Consider the following 22,410-nt stretch of genomic DNA (forward strand, 5'->3'; position numbering starts at 1 on the left):
CTTGAAGACCGATGAACTCACCTACTGCTTTTTATAGTGCTTATACACCTGATTGGTGTGTTTACAATTAAGCAAACAAGTGTTTGCACACCTGATGACTGTGTTGAACCAATTGGTTGGACGGTGTGGTAATTTGACAGTCAGTGCTTTGGTATTGCAAGGAAGTGACTTCATGATAGATGTTTGTGTGTAATGTATGTTAAGTGTGTTTAGTGTTTTGCAAATCACTGTGTGTAGAGTTTTGCAACAAGTGTGAAGTTGACATTGTGCTTATAGTTGTGCAAATATGGGCTGATGTTTTGCTTCTTGAGTGTAAGGTTTTGCTGATAGTGTACTACTTTTAATTTTAGTGTGTAAGCAATCCAAAGAAACTGTAACAGCAGTGTCCATACAAGTCTGGTCAGTCACTGCTATGCTGCTGCCACCTGCTGGAGAGGAAGGAAATCATTGAGTCAAAAGCTCAGGGATAGAAGTTTACTGATCATGGATAAGAATCCTCTCCTTTAACTCCTTACCTGTGATAAAAGCTAAACTGAACCTAGATATCTAGGAACTATATAACCCAGTCAGTGTCACACTGAACACTAACATGTATTATAGCAGGCAGAAGACTCCAACACCCACCTCTTTTGTCACCTATAGGACTATTGAACTGTAGAGGACATTATCATCTGGTTCTGTTGCCTGTTGAAGAGGAGAAATACACACACACACACAGTATATGTTATTGCCATTTACATTTTTCTGAAGCTCAACACAATAAAAGTGCTTTAGCTGTCACGTGGCCTGGTATTGTATTGGCTGTGCAACAACGCTATCTAGTGGCTTCCCAGTCCTTACTGCAGGACAATAATGTCTGGCAACCAAGAGCCAACATGCTAAGAGCTGTACTGAGTCTGTATGCTACCGATATATTCGCTTTAATGGCCTGATCTCTACACAATTTTCTATTCTCAAAAGTATAATATTTTAAGAATGGAAAGTATCCATAGCCTAAATTTTGAATAAATGTTTTTTTTTAAATGAGCTCAGGCCACATTTGTCACTGCACGCAATTTTACAGAGAACGAAATAACAGTTGTCAGTTGCTTTGTCTCTGTTGGTGATGGAAATGTTTTTTATCCTCCATCTCCCTGTAGTGGCCTTGCATCGCCACAGCAAACCTCAGTAGGCTCTGGAGAGTCGGACAGAGATGTCACCCAACTAGGAAGCATCTACCTGCATCTACCTCATCAGCATCTACCTGCTTGGAGGACAACGCATCGCAATGCAACAACAATGACTGAGCTTGCAGGTGCAACACAAACCGAAAGGAGTCACAACAAGGCAAATCCTGTCCAACACTAACCCCACCAACTCTGGATGGAGCTGATCCAATTTGCATCTCCACCAATGCATTCTTGATAAGCTGCAACCTGTATTAGACCTTTAAACTGCACCATTCAGAAGGGCCCTGTCTGTATAGGAGGTAGGACAGGAGACGCCAATACTGACCTTTCTGGTCAGGTGGTGGGCTACTGAACTGTAGACCACATTATCCTCTGGTTCTGCCTGTAACAGAGGAGCACAAACAGACTAATTCATGTGTAACTACACTGAATGTGTAGTGATTAATCATGATAAACTGTTGTGGAACTTGTTCTAACTAATTCAAATATACTTTCATATCTAAATTTACATATGCACCCTCACATATTTATTTGGACATTGAAGCTAAGGTGATGTGGCTATACTGTATAGTACAGGATTTAGTATGGGATAGTGTCATGTCCTGGCTGGGGTCCTCTAAGCATCTCTACGTGACTGGGGACCCCAGCCAGGGCCTGCCCGCAGAGGTGCCTCTAGGCATCTCTGCGCTACGTTTTTTTTGTTCTCACCAACTGGAGGCAGCTGCACTGCGTTGGCTCTAATTGGGGACCCTATTTATGTTGCCCTTGTTTGCTTTTTGCTTATGTGAGGAAGTATGAAAAGGATGTTTCCCTACTCTTGCTCAGCACCTTGTGTCCTGCCTACCCTAAACCGTGACAAACGGAACTGAATGTCACTTTTTATTTAATGGACTTTTCAAACATATTTGTTCACTGTTTAAAAATAAAAGCACAATGTATTGTTAATTATTGAAAGGCTAATTTGGACTAAACATGGACAAATTCACATATGAAAGCACTGAAAATATTAGTATTTGGTCCATGTTCTAGCACACAGAATCTATATCGAGGTTGTGACATTTAGTTAGATGCTATCATCATTATGGATAATAATCATTTAGTGTGTGTGTTTGTGCCTTCATCTTAATAGCACTGGAAATATAATGAAACTGTTTTTAAAATCATTAGACTGTTTCTAATGTCAGCTTTTACTTTTTCAAATTTGAAACAACATTTCCAAATAAAGTTATTTTTTACCTTGGTCTGTAAATCTTGCTGGGTCTTTCTCTTGAGGGCAATAGTACTGTATGTGACATTACTTGCATCATCACCGGGAAATGGGTCACACTTGTAAACACAAAAAGGATGTTAATTAGTGTTTAAAGATTAGACAATCACACTCTATATGGCCAAAAGTATGTGGACACCCCTACAAATTCTTGAGTTGAGATATTTCAGTCGTTGCTCACTTTTGCATATAATCCAGCACATAGCCCCTGCAATCTCCATAGACAAACATTAGCAGTACAATGGGTTCTCTAAAAAGCTCAGTGACTTTAAATGAGGCACTGCCATAAGATGCCACCTCTGCCACAAGTCAGTTTGTGAAATTTCTGCCCTGCTAGTTCTGCCCCAGTCAAGTGCTATAATTGTGAAGTGGAACATCTAGGAGCAACAACACCCCAGCCATGAAATGGTGGACCAGGCAAACTCATAGAGCGTGGCTGCTGAGTGCTGAAGCGCGTAAAAGTCAACATCAGCACAAGAGCATCACAAAGAAGGTTTCCATGTCTGAGCATAGAGTGGTGTAAAGCTTTTGGCTAAATAGCCACAAATTCCCACAGAGACAGACCGAAATCTTGTGGAAAGCATTCCCAGATAACTGGCGGACGTTATAGCTGCTCCATATTTATGCCCATGGTTTTGGAATGGGATGTCCAACAAGCTCATATAGGTGTGATGGTCGGGTTTCCACATACTTTTGGCCATATAGTGTATATATGTATGAAAGGATTAACGTAGCCTACCGCTGTATTGGTTGGCTGGTCATTGGCTTTTTTGTTTCCTGAAATAGAGGCAAGATATTAATGATCTGTTTTACAGTTTAACAATTCTGAATATAGTCTAACCTACTGCATGATTTGCATTTACATTTCAAACCACTTCATCAACTCTTTTCTTCGCAAAGCTAATTGAGTGTGTCATACAGCATGTATAAGGCAGACAGTCAGAGACATGCCTGTTAACATCTACTGGCTTAGAACAGATGAGAAAAGGACTGCATCACTATTGATTTATGTAAGAAGTGTTGATTTGTTAATTTACCACTATTTGATCGTTAGCTATTTCATGGTACGTTTTTCATGCAGTTATTTTAATGTGTGTATTTTTGTATGCTATATATCTTATTATGCATTTTGTTGGATTAGATTAATTTTTGGACCCCAAGATGTATAGTCTGTTAATATAATACATTTGTAAATACATTTTAATATAGAATTTAAAAAACAACAACACTACTAGCCATGCTTTCTCCACATCTTCCATGCTACTAGGACACCAGCTATCAACACCAGCAACATGACCAGAGGAATCAACAGGATTTTCAGATCATCCAACCTGATAGAGGGAAGACAACAAGATGTACTTTAACTAGGTTTACAGAAATAAATTACACACAAAGAGACAATGACTGTATAATGTTATGGGTAACTGGGACAGAGTCTTAATACTTTAGTATTCCAGTACACAAGTATTGGATTAAACACCATTTTGTGAACTACTTAATCAATATCTAATTTCTCAAGAGTCTTTGTTTTTGTGTAATCATCCTTTTGGTTGAATAATGAGAGTAAAACACAACAAAGTCAGTGATAACCATTGGTGGTATTTCTTCTGTTTTCTACCCTCAACTTCTTGGGTGGCGTTGTCTTCTACAAGACCAGAAGAGCTGTCAGTACGATGAGAAGTGTTCACCACAGGGCCAGAAGTTGAAGTGGAAGATGTTTGTGGATTGTCTGGTGATTGGGTTTCTGTGAGGAAAAAACAACTTCAACAATGAAATGACTGTTGCAAACTACCATAGAGCTATGATATTGACTTGCATGAGATCTTCATATTTAACGTGGTTTAGTTAAATGTTAGTATAAAGAACAATCTACCAAACATTGCTGGCAAGGTGTGTATGGATCTTACCTGTGACAGATAGGTAGAACCGTTGTATCCTGATATCTGGTCCTTTATTTATCTCCACAGCGCACCAGTAATAGTCAGAGTCCGCTGGGGTCAGAACAGTCATGGTCACAGTGAAGACTCTCCGTATGAGGTCATCTGATATCGAGGTCTTAGTTCCCATAGTTTTGTCTGTGCGTGCAGCATATTTGCAGAAATCCCAAGATCCTTTACACCAGTATTTGACGTAGCGTATATATTTCTGATCATAGTGACATGGGATGGTGATAGAACCTCCGGTCTGTACATCCAGATACTCACCTGTGTGGACACATCAACACAAAACATTTAAGGTGAATTCAAACCAACCCTTTAATCCCTCCAAGACACACTCGCGAAACCACCAGGGTGGCAAAAGGGTTGCAGCAGCCACACAAAACAAATGTATTTCTCCAGTGTCTGCTGTAATATATTCATATTTAATTGTATTGTATGGTATTATATTTTTGTCTACTTTAGCCATTAATCTCTTTGGTAACCAAATCCAATATCTCTGAGTGCCCTCTAAAATGGTTGAGTCCCGGAGTCTGCATGCTCCTGTCACTGTGCTGCTCCTCCTCCCTCGGTCCATGGTCAGTGTTGCCAGATGGGGAGGTTTCCTGCCCTATTGGGCTATTGTTTATGACAGTGTGCAGGCAAAAGTGGGCTTGGGCGAGACGATATACAGATAGGGTTGTATAGAATGTCTGGTGATTGTGGGGTTTATAGTCAATTCAGCATTTCAGTTGCACGTTACCCTACTCCTTCAATTTGCCTCGATTGCAAATTCAGAATGCCACTGAGAAGTGCCACATTTATCTCACTTGTACATACATTATACTTAATACCTGTAAATGTTCTGTAAATCTGTGAATTGTTCACTGCAAATTTCAAATTGCCATATGTAATGCATTTGGACATACTTGAACATCTATACATTCCACTTGCACATACATACACTTATTTCTGCACTCCTCTATTTGCACTTCTGCAGTTTCTGCACAAACTGCATTTCGTTGTACTGTACCTGTACTTGTAAAAGTATGGCAGGCATATATAGAATAATCAGATATTGTTTGATTTATATATGACAAGCAATAAATGCGTTCTTGATTTATAAAGCTATAATTGCAGTAATACAGATTTCAGGAATTTCTACTAAATCCTAAGTAGAATTTATTTCAAAACCAAAGGTTGTAAAAGTATGCCAGGCATTTATAGAATGAATCAGATGTTGTTTGATGTATATATGACAAACAATTCATAAGTTATTGATTTATATAGCTGTAATTGCAGTATTACAGATTTCCGGAATTTCTACTAAATTCTAAATTGAATGTCTATTAAAAACAAAGGTTGTAAATGTATGGCAGGCATTTATAGAATAAATCAGATGTTGATTGATGTGTATATGACAATCAATGAATAAGTTATTGATTTTCAGAGCTGTAAATGGCTATTAATGTCTGTTGAATATTTGTTTGAACGTCTATTGAAAGTCTGTTGAAAGTCAATTGAAAGTCTGTTGAATGTGCGAATATAAAAGCAATTTCACCTCCGTCTTTTGCATCCATGTGCTTGACATCCTAACTGATGGAAAATATTGTGCAAAAACATCGTTGTCATAAATATAATTGCGATCTGTCTCAAATTATCGCGATTAGTCAATTATGCAGCTAATAATTGCCTAATGCCACCCTTGAATTTCAACTTGCCTCCCTTCTGTTACCCCATGTAAAATGTTATATTAACACCACTACCATAGGCGCCGATACCGTGGGTGCTCCGGGGCTCGAGCACCCACGGAAAATAGCGAGCACCCACGGAAAATAGCGAGCACCCACGAAAATACCGAGCACGAGCACCCACGTGTGCCAGACCGCCAGTCCGCCAGTAGGCTACATTCATTTAAAATTAAACTTGCCGTTGGTGATATGTAAAGCGTCTGTCACACTGTGATTGGTTATGTCGATGTTAGTGACAGTGACATAACCAGTCGCCTGCTCCGGGTGCTCCCTATCCACCAATCACAGCGTTTCTCAGATGAAAAAATGCCACTATCAAAAACTCGTAGCAGAAATTAGGGAGAAACTCCCAGAAACTATATATGTAGTTTTTTTTAATCGATATTTAGATAATAGCGCAAAACATTAATTTCCCACGAACTGATCGCGGTTAGGCCTACGTGTCAGTTAAACTTTTCATCTCCAATCCTGTATTTGTGATAAGTGGTACATTTTGAAAGATCTACTTTACGGCTTTATTAATAAGTAAATGAATAGGTGTGCGTAGTGCGTTTATATATGTATATATAGGTGTATATATAGGTATATATAGGTGTGTGTGTATATATATATATATATATATATATATATATATATATAAATGGCGTGCGCCTATGAGCACCCACGGAGGAAAACATAAATCGGCGCCTATGACCATAACCACTTAAATGTAAGATTAATAACAAAGTGTTTCAACTGAATTTTGTGACAGAACATCAGCCCTTTAGAGAAATGTTACCCTTACCCGCTGAGGATCTGGAGAAGATGAGGAAGAGGATGAGGAGGGAGAGGTGGGGAGCCATGTGAATGTTTGAGTCAGTAGGTGATATGGTGTCTGTACATTTATTCTGTACACGTCAAGACCAAAAAGGAACACAAACACCAGCCACAAACAGTTGCGGTCAGAAATGTACATAAACCCATCGTGGACATGAATGTCATGGTAATGTTGGGCTTTCAATTATTTCTTTGCACTGTTCTTTTTCTGATGTGGAATTGTATGAATGTATGCTGGTTACGTTTAGATTACAACAGAACATCCATTTATTTCAACACTGTACGAAAGTCTGATTTCTTACATTGGGGTAGAATGATTGTACAACATACAGAACATCTTTAATAGAAAACAAATAACAAGAATTTGGTGCACAAATTTGAATTCATTTTGGATTTTCTGTAATTAATTAATGAATGTAATTAATACAGGGTCACAATTATATATAGAGCACACCAAATACATGGTTGAATGTCCCTTAGCAAGTTTCACCTTGAGCAGACGCCTCTGGTAGCCATAAACAAGCTTCTGGCAGAATTCTCATTGTTCTTGGCAGAATTGGTAAAATTCAATTAAATGACTTTGTTTCCTGGCATGGACTCGACTTTTAAGCATGGTCCACATATTTTCAACAGGGTTTGAGGTCAAAATTTTGTAATGCCATTCCATAAGCTTAATATTAGCCTGCTTTATCCATTCCACAACCCGCCAGAGTTTAAGCTATACTTTTTCGATGGCCAACATGGTTATGATCTAATGCTATGATCTAACATTATTTTATTTTTTTTAGTCAGCAGAATGAACTCTTCACAATCTTTGCCAACTGACCATTTAGGTTACAACTGTCATAGGCTATAATTGCCTGATCGAAATAATTTGAGCCAGATCGCAATTATTTTTACAGAGACAATTATCTTTTTGAACAATATTTTGATTACAAAATCATGTTTCCAATCTGAATAAGGATAAGGATTTTGATGCCAGTGTAAGAAACGTCTCAACAAATAGGCTATGCGATTCATGTACATTTCCATTGGATGTCAGAGCGTTTGACAGCTCTGCAGAAACTTATAGACACAGATAATTTACTGAAAGTCGTTTGCTTCTAAATTTCAGTATGTTTAAATGTAGTTAGAATTGCTTTGAAATGCACCATAATGTAGCCCAATTTTGCGACATTATTATTTAATAGACAGACGCGTTTCAGTCGCTTATTTGTGGGATCAACTCTGATCGACCAAAGGAAAAAACACTCAAGCGTGTGAACAATATTTTGACTAATATGTGCCATTTCCAACCATATTTCCTTATTAGATGATGCGCATTAACTTCTATGGATATACATATGTTGTCCCATTGCATATTAAACGTTTAAAACACGTTAAACACGTTTTGCTACATAAGCAAGGCTATTTCAAATAACTAGTCTATTTCAAAGAACTACACATCATTGCGTTCTGTTTTTATTTGCATTTCATGGAGCTTCCCAACTTAAAACAATTATCTTTGGGTTTTGCATCAAGGCGGTGATTGAATGAAAATATTGAATGAAAACATTAAAAACTCCCCTTTAGCAAGCAAGAATAAATTGCTGGTCAATACCAATTTGCAAGTACTTACAAACAGGTTGTTTTGAATACTAAATGCTGATTGGCTGACCGCCGTGGTATATGTAAGTAATAAGACAAGAGGGGCTGTGGTACATGACCAATATACCACGACTAACAGCCACAAATAACTAGTCTATTTTAAACGACTACACTTTTCTGTGGTCTTGCTGGTCTCAGATACACCATAGTATATATTTTTTATTAACCGGCCCAGAGATGTTTACTTCGCCTTAGACATTTCCGAGTCATGTGCTGGAGTTGCTGCCGCGGCTTTTGAATCTCACGTCATATGATCAAACCCTCAGTAATGTATTACTGTAAGAGCAAGTGGAGGTAAAAAAAAATTTTTGGCAACAGATCATATAGTTATTTGTCCGGCAGAGGAAATTTGCTAGCTAACGTAAACCCTGCAACCAGCTTTGATGTGTGTTTGGGGTCAATTTTCGGCAAATTTCGGGCGAGCTTGAAGGTGTTCCTGACCATCCAAACCAAATTCCTCTCAGCTGAAGGTGACAGTTTGGGTCTTTTCGGCAAAGTGGCTACACCTCCCAATAGCTTTTACTTACATACAATTGTTTGAGCCGATGATCTTGGAATCTGCAGTTATTTAGTTATGGCTCCAAGAGAAATTCTTGACGTGTGTATATCTACCATCCTTTCTCAGATCTGCATTTAGCTCCTTGGACTGTCAAACAATTCCTTTTCATCTTGGCACAGAGAAGCTATGCCAAGCTAAGTACCAGCTGTAGTCAAACATTATCACTAACAGAAAGTTAAGAGGCTTGGCAAATTAAAAGACAATTCGAGAACTATCAGCGCCACTGAATTAATAATCTAAGTGGGTGAATGTATATTTCTGACCCTGTATGTATAATTTTGACCCTGTGTGGATTACAGAAAACCACAAATTAATGAAAATGTGTTCACCAAATTAATTTTTTTTTTTCTTCTGTTAAAGATATATGTTTTACAATCATTCCGCCACAGATAAAATTCTGTTCAAAAAAATCAATGAATGCCCAATATTGCCATGACATTCATGTCCATGATGAGTGTATCTAAACTTCTGACCGCAACTGTATGTTCACAGAGATCTTTAACCCTAATTTCTACTAATGTTTTTTACCTCTTGGCTTTTTTGGGATCAAGAGTTATTAGTATCCTGTTAACCTTGCTAGGAACATAGGGTTAATGATTTCACAAAGAAAATCATAGAATTGAGTAGGTGTGTGCTGCAGAGATGGAATGATTGCTGCTCTTATACAGGAAATGCATCTTAAGCGCTGCTCAAAACCGCAGATGTCCACCAACACAAAGGTTTAGGCAGCACAGGAAGCTGCTGTACCACAAAGCTGCTAGGTTACCATTACATGTTAAACACAGAGCAATACATTATGTTGTTGACTCCAGTTTTGCAAACTGCTTTTAATACATTTGAATTTCAACAAAACAATGTATGTACTGAATTTCCCATAATTTGGTGGGAATGTTTAGAACCGTGGTGTCTTTAAAGTATTTATTAGCAAAGCAAATTATTTGATTAAATCTGGAAAAAGTAAAGACAATACTACAACCCATTTCCAAAAAAGATGGGACGCTGCGTAAAATGCAAATAAAAACATGGTGTGCAAATCATTTATCCCTATACAGTTGTGCTAAAAGATTTGCATACCCTTGGAGAATTGGTTATATACAGTGGATATAAAAAGTCTACACACCCCTGTTAAAATGCCAGGTTTTGTGATGTAAAAGAATGAGACAAAGATAAATCATGTCAGAACCTTTTTCCACTTTTAATGTGACCAATAATGTGAACAATTCAATTGAAAAACAGACTGAAATCTTCGAGGGGGAAAAATGAAAACTAAAAACCTTACAATAACCTGGTTGTCATGCTGGAAAGTCCCATGCGCAGCTTTTGTGCAGAAGAATGCAAATTGTCTGCCAGTATTTTCTGATAACATGATGCATTCATCTTGTCATCAAGTTTCAAGATTCCCGTGCCTTCAGAGCTCACACACCCCCATAACAGCAGTGAGCCACCACCATGCTTCACAGTGGGGATGGTATTCTGTTCACTAAAGGCCTTGTTGACCCTTCTCCAAACATAACGCTTATGGTTGTGACCATAAAGCTCTATTTTGGTCTCTCGGATGGTCCCTCTCTTCTTTTGTCTGCATTACGTGGTGTCCATGATTCCCGATGTCTACTTCGCCTTAGACATTTCCGAGGCGTGTGCTGGAGTTGCTGCCGGAGTGTGCGGCTTTTGAAGTTCACGCCACGCTTAGTCATATGATCAAACTCTCAGTAATGTGTTACTGTAAGAGCAAGTGGAGGTTAAATTTTTTTTTGGAAACAGATCATATAGGTCACAAAATATTAGGCTATATAATATGCTATTAATCTATTTATTCATTTGGCATATTTCCCACCGGACACTTTGGCCGTTGATATTTTAATCTGTTGGACAAATACAGGCAAAAAGCCTGGCTAACATAAACCCTGCAACCAGCTTTGATGTGTGTTTGGGGTCATTGTACTGTTAGAACACCAAAATGTGTCCAAGTTTCAGCCATAACTTTTCTCAGTCTCCTCCAGTTAAAAATTTTAGGAGGAAATGAGTTCCTGGTCCACACCTGCGGAGTACCTGGTTTGGGGGGCCCGTTGCTGTTCCTGTCCTTGTCCACCTGGTCATACTTTTGACCTAGTCTAGAATCAAATAGACTCTGTATTAATTATTCCAATTGGACTCTTAATATCTCACCCGGCACAGCCAGAAGAGGACTGGTCACCCCTCTGAGCCAGGGTCCTCTCTAGGTTTCTTCCTAAAATTCAGCCTTCTTAGGGAGTTTTTCCTAGCCACTGAAATTCAACACTACTGTTTTTTGCTCCTTGGGGTTTAAGGCCGGGTGCCTCTGTAAAGCACTTGCTGTTGTGAAAAGGGCTTTATAAATACATTTGATTGATTGATCTGGCTGATCTGGCTGAGATCTGGTTAAGCTACAGAATTCTTAGGTAGTCCTCCTCCATTATTCCATCCACTTTGTGCAATGCACCAAATCTACTAGCCACAAAACAGCCCCAGAGCATGATGCTACCACTACCATGCTTAATAGCTGGTACAGTACTCTTGTGGAACATCTCACTTTTACACCTCAAAACATACCTCTGGTCATTGCAGCCAAACAGCAAAATCTTTGTCTCATCTGACCATAAAACATTCCTCCAGAAGGCGTTCCTTTGCCCATGTGGTCAGCTGCAAATTTCGGTCAGGCTTGAAGGTGTTCCTGACCATCCGAACCAAATTCCTCTCAGCTGAAGGTGACAGTTTGGGTCTTCTCGACAAAGTGGCTACACCTCCCAATAGCTTTTACAAAAAAGTGCTGTTTGGTTCAAGAGTCATTGGTATCCTGTTAACCTTGCTAAGAACATAGGGTTAATGATTTCACAAAGAAAATCATAGAATTGAGTAGGTGTGTGCTGCAGAGATGGAATGATTGCTGCTCTTATACAGGAAATGCATCTTAAGTGCTGCTCAAAACCACAGATGTCCACCAACACAAAGGTTTAGGCAGCACAGGAAGCTGCTGTACCACAAAGCTGCTATCATCCAATTTCTCCTCAGTGTCAATTGCATTATCAGTCATATTTTCAAGATGCAGCAACAAAATGTGTTCATAAACAATGGTTTTCAGAAGTGTTCCTGAGCCCATGCAGGGATTTCCACTACAGAATTGCGCCTGTTTTTAATGCAGTGCCACCTAAGGCCCAAAGATCACGGCCATCCAATATAGGTTTTCAGCCTTGTCCCTTGCATACAGAAATGTATCCGGATTCTCTGAATTGTTTTAGGATATTATGTACTGCAGATGATGTTGCCAATTGACCTAATTAGTTGTGTGATGTTTTTTAGCATTGCACAACTTTTCCGGTCTTTTGTTGCCTCTGTCCCAACTTTTTTGAAATGTGTTGCTGGCATCAAATACAAGTGTGTATATGTTTTTCAAGAAATAATAAAATGTGTCAGTAAGTTTCAACATTTGATATGTTTTCTTTGTAGTAGTTTCTACTGAATATAGGTTTTAAAAGATTTGCACATCATTGGGTTCTGTTTTTATTTGCATTTCATGGAGCATCACAACTTTAAAAAATAATCTTTGGGTTGTGCATCAAGGCTATGATTGACATTCAAAACTCCCATTTAACAGGCAAGAATAAATTGCTGGTCAATACCAATTTACAAGTACATACAAACCGGTTATTTCGAATACTAAACGCTGATTGGCTGACCGCCGTGGTATTTGTAAGCAATTAGACAAGAGGGGCTGAGGTACATGACCAATATACCATGACTAACACCCACTTTTTTTCTAATTGCATTGTTAACTGGTTCATAATATTAATAGACTGGTTACCAATCAATCAGCACCTCGGGTGTTTGTAGAATACTACCAAAATACCATTGCTAAGCGTTGTGTGCAGGCTCTCCAAAATGAGTTGTGCAGAAGGACAGCTCATACTGCTTACATTTACTGAACTGAAAAATAATATGCAAATAGGAAATATAGCTTGTTTCATCCAGTTTCTCCACAGTGTCAATTTGCACTTAACTTTACCGCAGCAATGATTGTGCACAGAATGAAGAGTACTGCAATAATAGTCTTCGGCAGGTAGAAGAATGTTTGCTCCCATCTGTAGAATAATAATATTGCTTTGAGGACATGATACTACAAATAATGGATAAATTGGAATATTAGAGCTGAATTATTTTGATTATTTTGATTTATAATTTAATTTGATTAAAAAACTCTATTCCAGGATTACATACGTGTAATGATTTATTACAAATATTTATTATGTATAAAATAAAAAGTAAATACATATGTTTCTATCAATTACTTGTTGCAGCCCTATATACACAGCTCAAAATTAAGGGAACACTTAAATCATACATTGGGTTTCGATTCAAACTCGATTCAATCCGAAAATCATATTAAACAATTGAAATCACAGGCTGCTCCTACTTGCGCAAATTTCCTCACGGCAACTCCTAATGTGACACAGTAGTGTGTTTGTCCCCCCACGTGCCTGTATGCATTCCTGACAACGTCTGGGCATGCTTCTGATGAGACGGTGGATGGTGTCCTGGGGGATCTCCTCCTAGTTCGGGTCAGGGCATCAATGAGCTTTTGGACAGTCTGTGGCACTACTAGGCAGCGTCGGATGCACCGAAACATAACCTCCTAGAGGTTCTCAATTGGATTCAGGTTTAGGGAACGTGGGGGGCAGTCAAAGGCATCAACGCCGTCATTATCCGGGAACTGCCTACATGCTTTGGCCACAAGAGACCGGGCATTGTCCGGCACCAAGTTGGACCCAGGGCCCGCTGCACAAGTGTAAAGTCTGACAATGGGACTGAGGATTTCATCACGGTACCTAAAAGCAGTCAGGGTACCGTTGGCTAGCACATGGTGGTCGGTGCGACCCTCCCCAGACCATCACTGAACCACCGCCAAAACGGTCATGCTGGATGATGTTGCAGGCTGCATAATGTTCACCACTGCGTCTCCAGACTCATCTGTGAAGAGAACAGGGTGCCAATGGCGGACCTGCCAATTCTGTATGGATGTGCCATCCTGGAGTAGCTGGACTGCCTGTGCAACCTGAATGGGCTGCAGGTACCGACTCGTGCTACCAGTGACAAGGGCACTGGCAAAACGCAAAACTAGAGATCTGTCAGGAAGGATAGGGAGAGAGCAATTGTCTTTGGGCACCACCTGCAAAATCACTCCCTTTTTGGGGGTTGACTTGCTGTTGCCTCTCCAGTGCACCTGTTGTCACTTTCATTTGTTCCAAAACAGGTGACACTGATTCACAATTGCTTATGCAATTTTCCATCCCTCCTTCTGCTCTTGGACCTCTCAGCCGCCTTCGACACCGTTGACCACGCCATCCTTCTCCACCGTCTGCAACACTTTATCGGTATTTCACACACAGCACTTCAGTGGTTTCGGTCCTACCTGACTGATGGAGTTGCGTATGTGACCCTGGGTGGAGCCAGGTCGAGGCCCCACACAGTTACATGTAGAGTGCCCTCAGGGTTCGGACCTCGGCCCTTCCCTTTTCTCCATCTATATGCTCCCCCCTGGGTCGCATCATCAGCAAACATGGAGTTGCCTTCCACTGCTATGCTGATGATACTCAGCTCTATGTCAGGTTGGACCCCACACCCTCTGCATCATCATTTCCCACTCTAACTGCTTGCCTGGAGGAGACAAGGGCATGGATGACTGATAACTTCCTTCAGTTAAACAGCTCCAAAACTGAAGGTATCCTCATTGGGACCCCACACCAACTTTGATCCTCCCCCCTGACCGTTTACTCATTTTCTGGCCATGATATTCCTCTTACATCCTCTATAACAAACTTGGGGTTTCAATTCGACCCCCACCTATCATTTAACACCCACATCCAATTTATCTGTAAGAGTGCATTCTTTCACCTCCGGAACATCTCCAAACTTCGCCCCTTTCTCTCTCTTTCTGATGCAGAGAAGTTGGTCCATGCCCTTGTCTCCTCCAGACTTGACTACTGCAACACACTCCTCATCGGGATCCCTGGCAGGAGCCTTCAGAGACTGCAGTACATCCAGAATTGCGCTGCCAGGGTCCTGATGAGGGTGCGTAGAACTGGGCACATCACACCCATCCTCTATAAACTCCACTGGCTTATTTTTCTATTGCATTTTTGTAATATAATTTTGTTTTTATACTGTTTTTGACTGTTCTTATGTTTTAGTGTTTTTATCTGTGCACCTGTAACACTTTGAGATGTGTCCTTCATGTGTAAAGTGCAATACAAATAAAACGTATTATTATTATTATTATTATGCTACCTTATTGGACAGATCGATATTACTGAAGTTTAATTGACTTGGTTTTATACTGTGATGATAATGTGTTCCCTTAATTTATATATATATATATATATATATAGTGGGGTGAACAAGTATTTGATACACTGCGGATTTTGCAGGTTTCTTTACTTACAAAGCATGTAGAGGTCTGTAATTTTTTATCATAGGTACACTTCAACTGTGAGAGACGGAATCTAAAACAAAAATCCAGAAAATCACATTGTATGATTTTTTTATAATTAATTTGCATTTTATTACAAATAAAGGTTTCTGTACCAAATATTAAGTTCTGCTTTTCTGATGTATCAAATACTTAAAATGTAAATTACTTAAAAATCATACAATGTGATTTTCTGGATTTTTGTTTTAGATTCTGTCTCTCACAGTTGAAGAATACCTATGATAAAAATTACAGACCTCTACATGCTTTGTAAGTAAAGAAACCCTCAAAATCCGCAGTGTATCAAATACTTGTTCTCCCCACTGTACACACACACACATATATATATATATATATATATATATATATATATATATATATATATATTTAAATATCTATATTCATATATGTCTTTTTACACTTACCCCTGGGTTTCATTAAATGTGATGTTGATTGTGACAGAGTTTGGAGAAATGTCTTGAGTGGTCCACATTTCTGTCAATGTTCAACCGTTACAACATTTCACATAAACATTACAGTAAGATTTAATGTGAGACATTTTCAGGGTGTGAGTGGAACTGGTATCCCAATACTTACTAATAAAGGTTGCAGTCTGTGTTTTGGTCACATGATTGACAGTGGGAATGACAGTGGTAGAGGTGGAGGTAGATGTAGTGGTGGATTCAGGTGTGGTCCTCTGTGTTGTGGTTGGCTGATTGACAGTGACATGAACAGGCATCTGTAAATCCCCATTAGAACACCAGTACCAGCCAGTGTCCCTCATCTTCAGTCTATTCAGAGTTACAGTTAAAATGTGTCTCTTGTTCTGATCAATGGTCTGGTGTGAGGTCACATATGTTCCATCTAACATCCCAGAGTATCTTCCCAAAATGGGGGCGTAATAGATACCCATTTTACACCACAACCACCTCTTAGCTACAATGTTACTATAGTAACAATGGACAGTGACACTCCCTCCTTCCACTCCAGTCACCAGTTGTTGCTCCACATAGAGTCCTGGAGAACCTGAACACAGATACAGACACTTACTGAATCTTACAATGTGCTATGAAAACCTTATCTTGACACACTTCATAATAAAGTGATTTTGTTCTCCACAGTGTAACAACGAATATCCACAATGTAAACAATATTTACATTGTATCTAACTGTAGGCTATAATGTTGTTGCATGCAGAGACAAGAAAAAATCTAGCGGAAATGATTAGATTTATAGTCCTGGAGAACCTGAACACAGATACAAACACTTACAGTAGGCACCAAGGGAGAAGAAACACATCAGAAAGAACAAAATAACTATTTTCAGATTATAAGACATTTATATTAAGTGCATTATTCACAGGATATGAATGTGGTATCAAATCCTCATCTTAGCTTGCTTAATAATAAATAACTTAAAGACAATATTTACATTATGTCTGGCTGAATGTAATAATGTAAATGCAATGTATTTAGAGACATCAAACAGTGATGGCCAAACGAGGCTTCATTTGCGTTATTTTAGCAGCAGGACATTCTTCTTGCAGCACTCAGATTTTGTTTTTCTAAATAAAAGCCATAATTGAAATTTACAAGGAAATATAGTTAACAATCTAGTCTGTAAAAAAAACCAGACAAGAACAACATTGGAACAGACATTAAACATAAAATGTACCGACTAGATTGTTAATTATATTGCCATATATAATTCAATGATGGCTTTTAATTTGAAGAAGAAAATCTGAGTTTGCACAGCAAGCATAATACCCAGCTGCTAGAAGAACGTTAATGAAGCCTCGAATGGCCATCACTACATCAAACAGTCTTCTGGAAATTAGTAACTATACAGCTGTGTAATAAACAACAAATAAACCAAAGGATGCCAGCATGTGACCTCCAATTATCTGTTAATTGAAGTAAAGAGAAAGTCAGTTGTGTCTTCTAATTCAGCTTTCTATGATGATCCAACATAATATTATAGAGGTGAGGTATAAGGATCTAACCTGAGGTAACTGACAGGTGCAAGTACGATCTTAGATCTTGTCCTGTCGTCTCCACAGCACACCAGTAATACCCAGAGTCTTCTGGCTTCAGATCCAGCATTGTCACAGAGAAAATTGTTTGGGTGTTGTCGTCAGAGATCAATACTGTCCCAGAAATCTTTGGTTGATTCGTGTGTGCAAGAGTAGAACAAGAATTCCAGTAATCCCCTCGACACCAATATTTGAAATACTGTCGGTATCTCTGGTCATAACGACATGGGACCGTGATGGACTTTCCTTTTTCCACAGACAATTTACTCACGGTGGATACACTTGATGCTGCTGCCTGAACACCTGCAGGCACAAAAACAGAAAATATTAAATACCAGTCAACTACAGGATCCACTTCAACATACTAATGCTTGTTTCAGAAGCCTTAAATTAGCTGAGCCCCATCTACAACTGCAACCTCATCTTAATTAGTGAAACGCTTTGAAATCCCCGCTCCAGCCACTCCCCAATGCTTCATGTCTCCAAGACACATTTCAGAACAATGGATGCTGTGCTGGTTGTCATATTTCAAAGTTAAGTGTGTTCTAGTCATTCTGTTTCTATGTTCAGTTTATCATCTATTGTGTTCATTGCTTTCCCCTGTGTTTATTGTTCACACCTGTGTCTCGTTTTCCCATTATCACCTTCCTATTTAGTCTCTCCAGTTACCTGTATCTGTTTGTTGGTCATTGTTCTTTGTGTTGTCTTTGTTTCATTTTCTTGTGTTTCGAGTGCTCTAAAACATCATCATTACAAGTCTTTAGTCTGAAATGTATTTTTAAATACAGGGAGGAAAAAAATTATTTGATCCCCTGCTGATTTTGTACGTTTGCCCACTGACAAAGAAATGATCAGTCTATAATTTGAATGGTAGATTTATCTGAACAGTGAGAGACATTGATAAATTGATTTGCATTTTAATGAGTGAAATAAGCATTCAACCCCTCTACAAAACATGACTTAGTACTTGTTGACCTCTGTGTTGTCAATCACAGAGGTCAGATGTGGGGAGTGCTCCTAATCTCAGTTTGTTAACTGTATAAAAGATACCTGTCCACAGATGCAATCAATCAATCAGATTCCAAACTCTCCACCATGGCCAAGACCAAAGAGCTGTCCAAGGATGTCAGGGACAAGGTTGTAGACCTAGAAAACGACCCAAAACACATGGCCAAGGCAACAAAGGAGTGGCTCAATAAGCACATTAAGGTCCTTGAGTGGCCTACCCTGTCTCCAGACCTTAATCCCATAAAAAATCTGTGTAGGGAGCTGAATGTTCGAGTGGCCAAACGTCAGGCTCGAAACCTTAATGACTTGGAGAAGATCTGCAAAGAGGAGTGGGACAAAATCCCTCCTGAAATGTCTGCAAACCTGGTGGCCAACTACAAGAAACGTCTGACCTCTATGATTGCCAACAAGGGTTTTGCCACCAAGTACTAAGTCATGTTTTGCAGAGGGGTCGAATACTTATTAAACTTATTAAAATGCAAATGAATTCATAAAATTTTTGACATGCGTTTTTCTGGATTATTTTGTTGTTATTCTGTCTCTCACTGTTCAAATAAACCTTCCATTAAAATTGTAGACTTATAATTTCTTTGTCAGTGAGCAAACGTACAAAATCAACAGGGGATAAAAAAAAATCCCTCACTGTATATATATGTTTAATAAAGATAAACTTAAATAAAATGAACTATACAGATTGAATGTATTACTAACAACAACAAAACAGACATTACAGAACAGACATACTCTTACCTGAGCCTCTTGATAAGATGATGAGGATGAGGAAGGAAAGATAATAAGCCATCAGGCTTCTGAGGTTTGTGTTTTTCTGGTATAGAATCTGTAGCCAGATGTGTCAAAGACCAAGCCGAGACAAGTCTTCCTGTACCTCCTTTCCTGCTTCTGTATGAGAGAAGATTTAACCACAGTGTCTGCTAAGCAGATTTTATAGACCAAACTATGGTTTTAGGTTTCATCAGAGAGTAGTGAAGGATTTATTGTGGATTTTTACAAAAAGGGGGTAAAACAGAATAAGAACTCTTAAAATGTGTAATCTGGGTGAAAAGTATGGAGTTGGTTGAACCGTTATGAATGTAATGTATTCCAAACTATCCTTTCAGATAGTTTCAGACAACCGACCGTCCAGCACAGAGCACTATGTTTGACACAACCGACCGTCCATCACAGAGCACTATGTTTGATGCAAGCTTAACACTTCACGTCGTCATGAGAATACCATCCCTACAGTGGAGGCGGTGGACGCATCATGCTAAGGGTTTGCCTCGCAGCTGCAGAAACTGGAAGACTGGTCCGGATATTTTATTTATTTTTTAACTTTTTTACAACTTACTGAATGGACACAACAACTAAAACTTACACTACAAAAAAAAAAAAAAAAAAAGTTATATATATATATATATATATATACACTCACCTACAGGATTGTTAGGAACACCATACTAATACTGTGTTTGACCCCCTTTCCCCTTCAGAACTGCCTTAGTTCTACGTGGCATTGATTCAACAAGGTGCTGAAAGCATTCTTCAGAAATGTTGGCCCATATTGATAGGATAGCATCTTGCAGTTGATGGAGATTTGTGGGATGCACATCCAGGGCACGAAGCTCCCGTTCCACCACATCCCAAAGATGCTCTATTGGGTTGAGATCTGGTGACTGTGGGGGCCATTTCAGTACAGTGAACTCATTGTCATGTTCAAGAAACCAATTTGAAATGATTCGAGCTTTGTGACATGGTGCATTATCCTGCTGGAAGTAGCCATCAGAGGATGGGTACATGGTGGTCATAAAGGGATGGACATGGTCAGAAACAATGCTCAGGTAGGCCGTGGCATTTAAACGATGCCCAATTGGCACTAAGGGGCCTAAAGTGTGCCAAAAAAAACATCCCCCACACCATTACACCACCACCACTAGCCTGCAAAGTGTTAACAAGGCATGATGGATCCATGTTCTCATTCTGTTTACGCCTAATTCTGACTACCATCTGAATGTCTCAACAGAAATCGAGACTCATCAGACCAGGCAACATTCTTCCAGTCTTCAACTGTCCAATTTTGGTGAGCTCGTGGAAATTTTTGCCTCTTTTTCCTATTTGTAGTGGAGATGAGTGGTACCCGGTGGAGTCATCTGCTGTTGTAGCCCATCTGCTTCAAGGTTGTGCGTGTTGTGGCTTCACAAATGCTTTGCTGCATACCTCAGTTGTAACAAGTGGTTATTTCAGTCAAAGTTGCTCTTCTATCAGCTTGAATCAGTCGGCCCATTCTCCTCTGACCTCTAGTATCAACAAGGCATTTTCGCCCACTGCACTGCCGCATACTGGATGTTTTTCCCTTTTCACACCATTCTTCGTAAACCCTAGAAATGGTTGCGAGTGAAAATCTCAGTAACTGAGCAGATTGTGAAATACTCAGACCAGCCCGTCTGGCACCAACAACCATGCCACGCTCAAAATTGCTTAAATCACCTTTCTTTCCCATTCTGACATTCAGTTTGGAGTTCAGGAGATTGTCTTGACCAGGACCACACCCCTAAATGCATTGAAGCAACTGCCATGTGATTGGTTGATTAGATAATTGCATTAATGAGAAATTTTACAGGTGTTCCTAATAATCCTTTAGGTGAGTGTATATAAATATAAAGAGTTGCTCACCAATACAGAGATACAGCAGCAAGGTCATCCACATTTCAGAAATTACCTACTCTACAAAGAATCATTAACCTGCAGTGGTGTAGCAGCTTCCATATTATCAAATGGCTGCCATATTTTATAACATTATTTAATTACGTTTCTCAACCATTACTTTAATTTCTCAAGGGGAAGGCAACTATTGACCTCTGCAAGCCAGGATACTATCAGAGGATTTCCAACTTCCATTTTGCAGCTATGCAAAAGTTTCACTGCTTGGACACTAAGTGTGGAATTTTCTAAATTATCAAGTAGACACACCTCCAGGTCTAATGGGAATGTGACCCCACGTATTGAAGACAGCGTATCACAAACCCCTTGCCAGAATTCTTGAAATTCAATTCACTGCCAAGTGGCATGCAGACATTTTCCTTCACCTAAGCCGCATCTAAAACAAAGTGGGGAAATAACAGGATTGAATTTGTTCAATCTGGATGGGGTAAAATATAGTTGGTGAAGAAAGACTAAACTGAATTAGTCTGTATCTGGAATTTAATGTAGATGTAACGTCATCCCTACATAATCCATCCCAAGTCTTCTCTGTCAGCACAATACCGAGATCAGTGTCCCGTCTATTTCGAGATCTGTCTGGTTGAAGCACAGGTGTGGCTGACATGAGAGTCCTTTACAAATTTTTTTAGGCCCCCCCAATTCACACTAAAAATAATAAAATGTGTAAAATCCACGCTTGTCTATACAGTGCAAAATGTGTTAGTTTCTTTAGGGGGATACCACAGTGACTTGTCCCTATATGAGATGACCAAACCACTTGAGCCTACTTGACCATAAACACAAAAGTCAGTGTAGAATATATGTGTGACGTCGGACATTTTGTCTATGTTCAGGTGGAATTGTGGTAAAAAGGAGATCCAGGTCCAGGTCAATGGTTTAGACTATTTATCTATGTGTATGTGGTTATGTAACAACAAAGCACAACAGTACAGACTGATTATGAACAAATAATAAGGAAAACACACATAGCCACTCCCTGGGCAGATACTCCCCATTACCAATTTTGCGCCTGGAATGTGTCTTTGAGAAGAATCTTCTCTGGTGTTCTG

The 22,410-nt window shown here is 39.3% G+C and overlaps 1 protein-coding gene across 3 annotated transcripts; it reads right to left on the reverse strand.

Moving 5' to 3' along the window:
• Positions 1-295: 295 nt before the first annotated feature.
• On the reverse strand, positions 296-19,534 carry LOC109614603 (polymeric immunoglobulin receptor). Of its 3 annotated transcripts, none has more exons than XM_034292765.1 (11): positions 19,394-19,534; positions 17,606-17,938; positions 16,201-16,629; positions 4,344-4,640; positions 4,027-4,180; positions 3,673-3,767; positions 3,176-3,213; positions 2,406-2,495; positions 1,495-1,551; positions 625-684; positions 296-428 (listed from the first exon to the last, which is right to left on the reverse strand). In XM_034292765.1, the coding sequence occupies exons 1-10, from the start codon at positions 19,443-19,445 to the stop codon at positions 637-639; spliced, it is 1,593 nt and encodes a 530-aa protein (XP_034148656.1). In that variant the 5' UTR covers positions 19,446-19,534; the 3' UTR covers positions 296-428; positions 625-636. The 3 variants fall into 3 exon arrangements, with proteins under 3 accessions (XP_034148656.1, XP_034148655.1, XP_034148654.1); XM_034292764.1 differs by having other exon boundaries at positions 296-425; positions 1,495-1,575; XM_034292763.1 differs by having other exon boundaries at positions 1,495-1,575.
• Between the last annotated feature and the right edge of the window lie 2,876 nt (positions 19,535-22,410).

This window comes from Esox lucius, chromosome 6 (genome assembly GCF_011004845.1).
Source record: "Esox lucius isolate fEsoLuc1 chromosome 6, fEsoLuc1.pri, whole genome shotgun sequence".
Classification (NCBI taxonomy): Eukaryota; Metazoa; Chordata; class Actinopteri; order Esociformes; family Esocidae; genus Esox; species Esox lucius.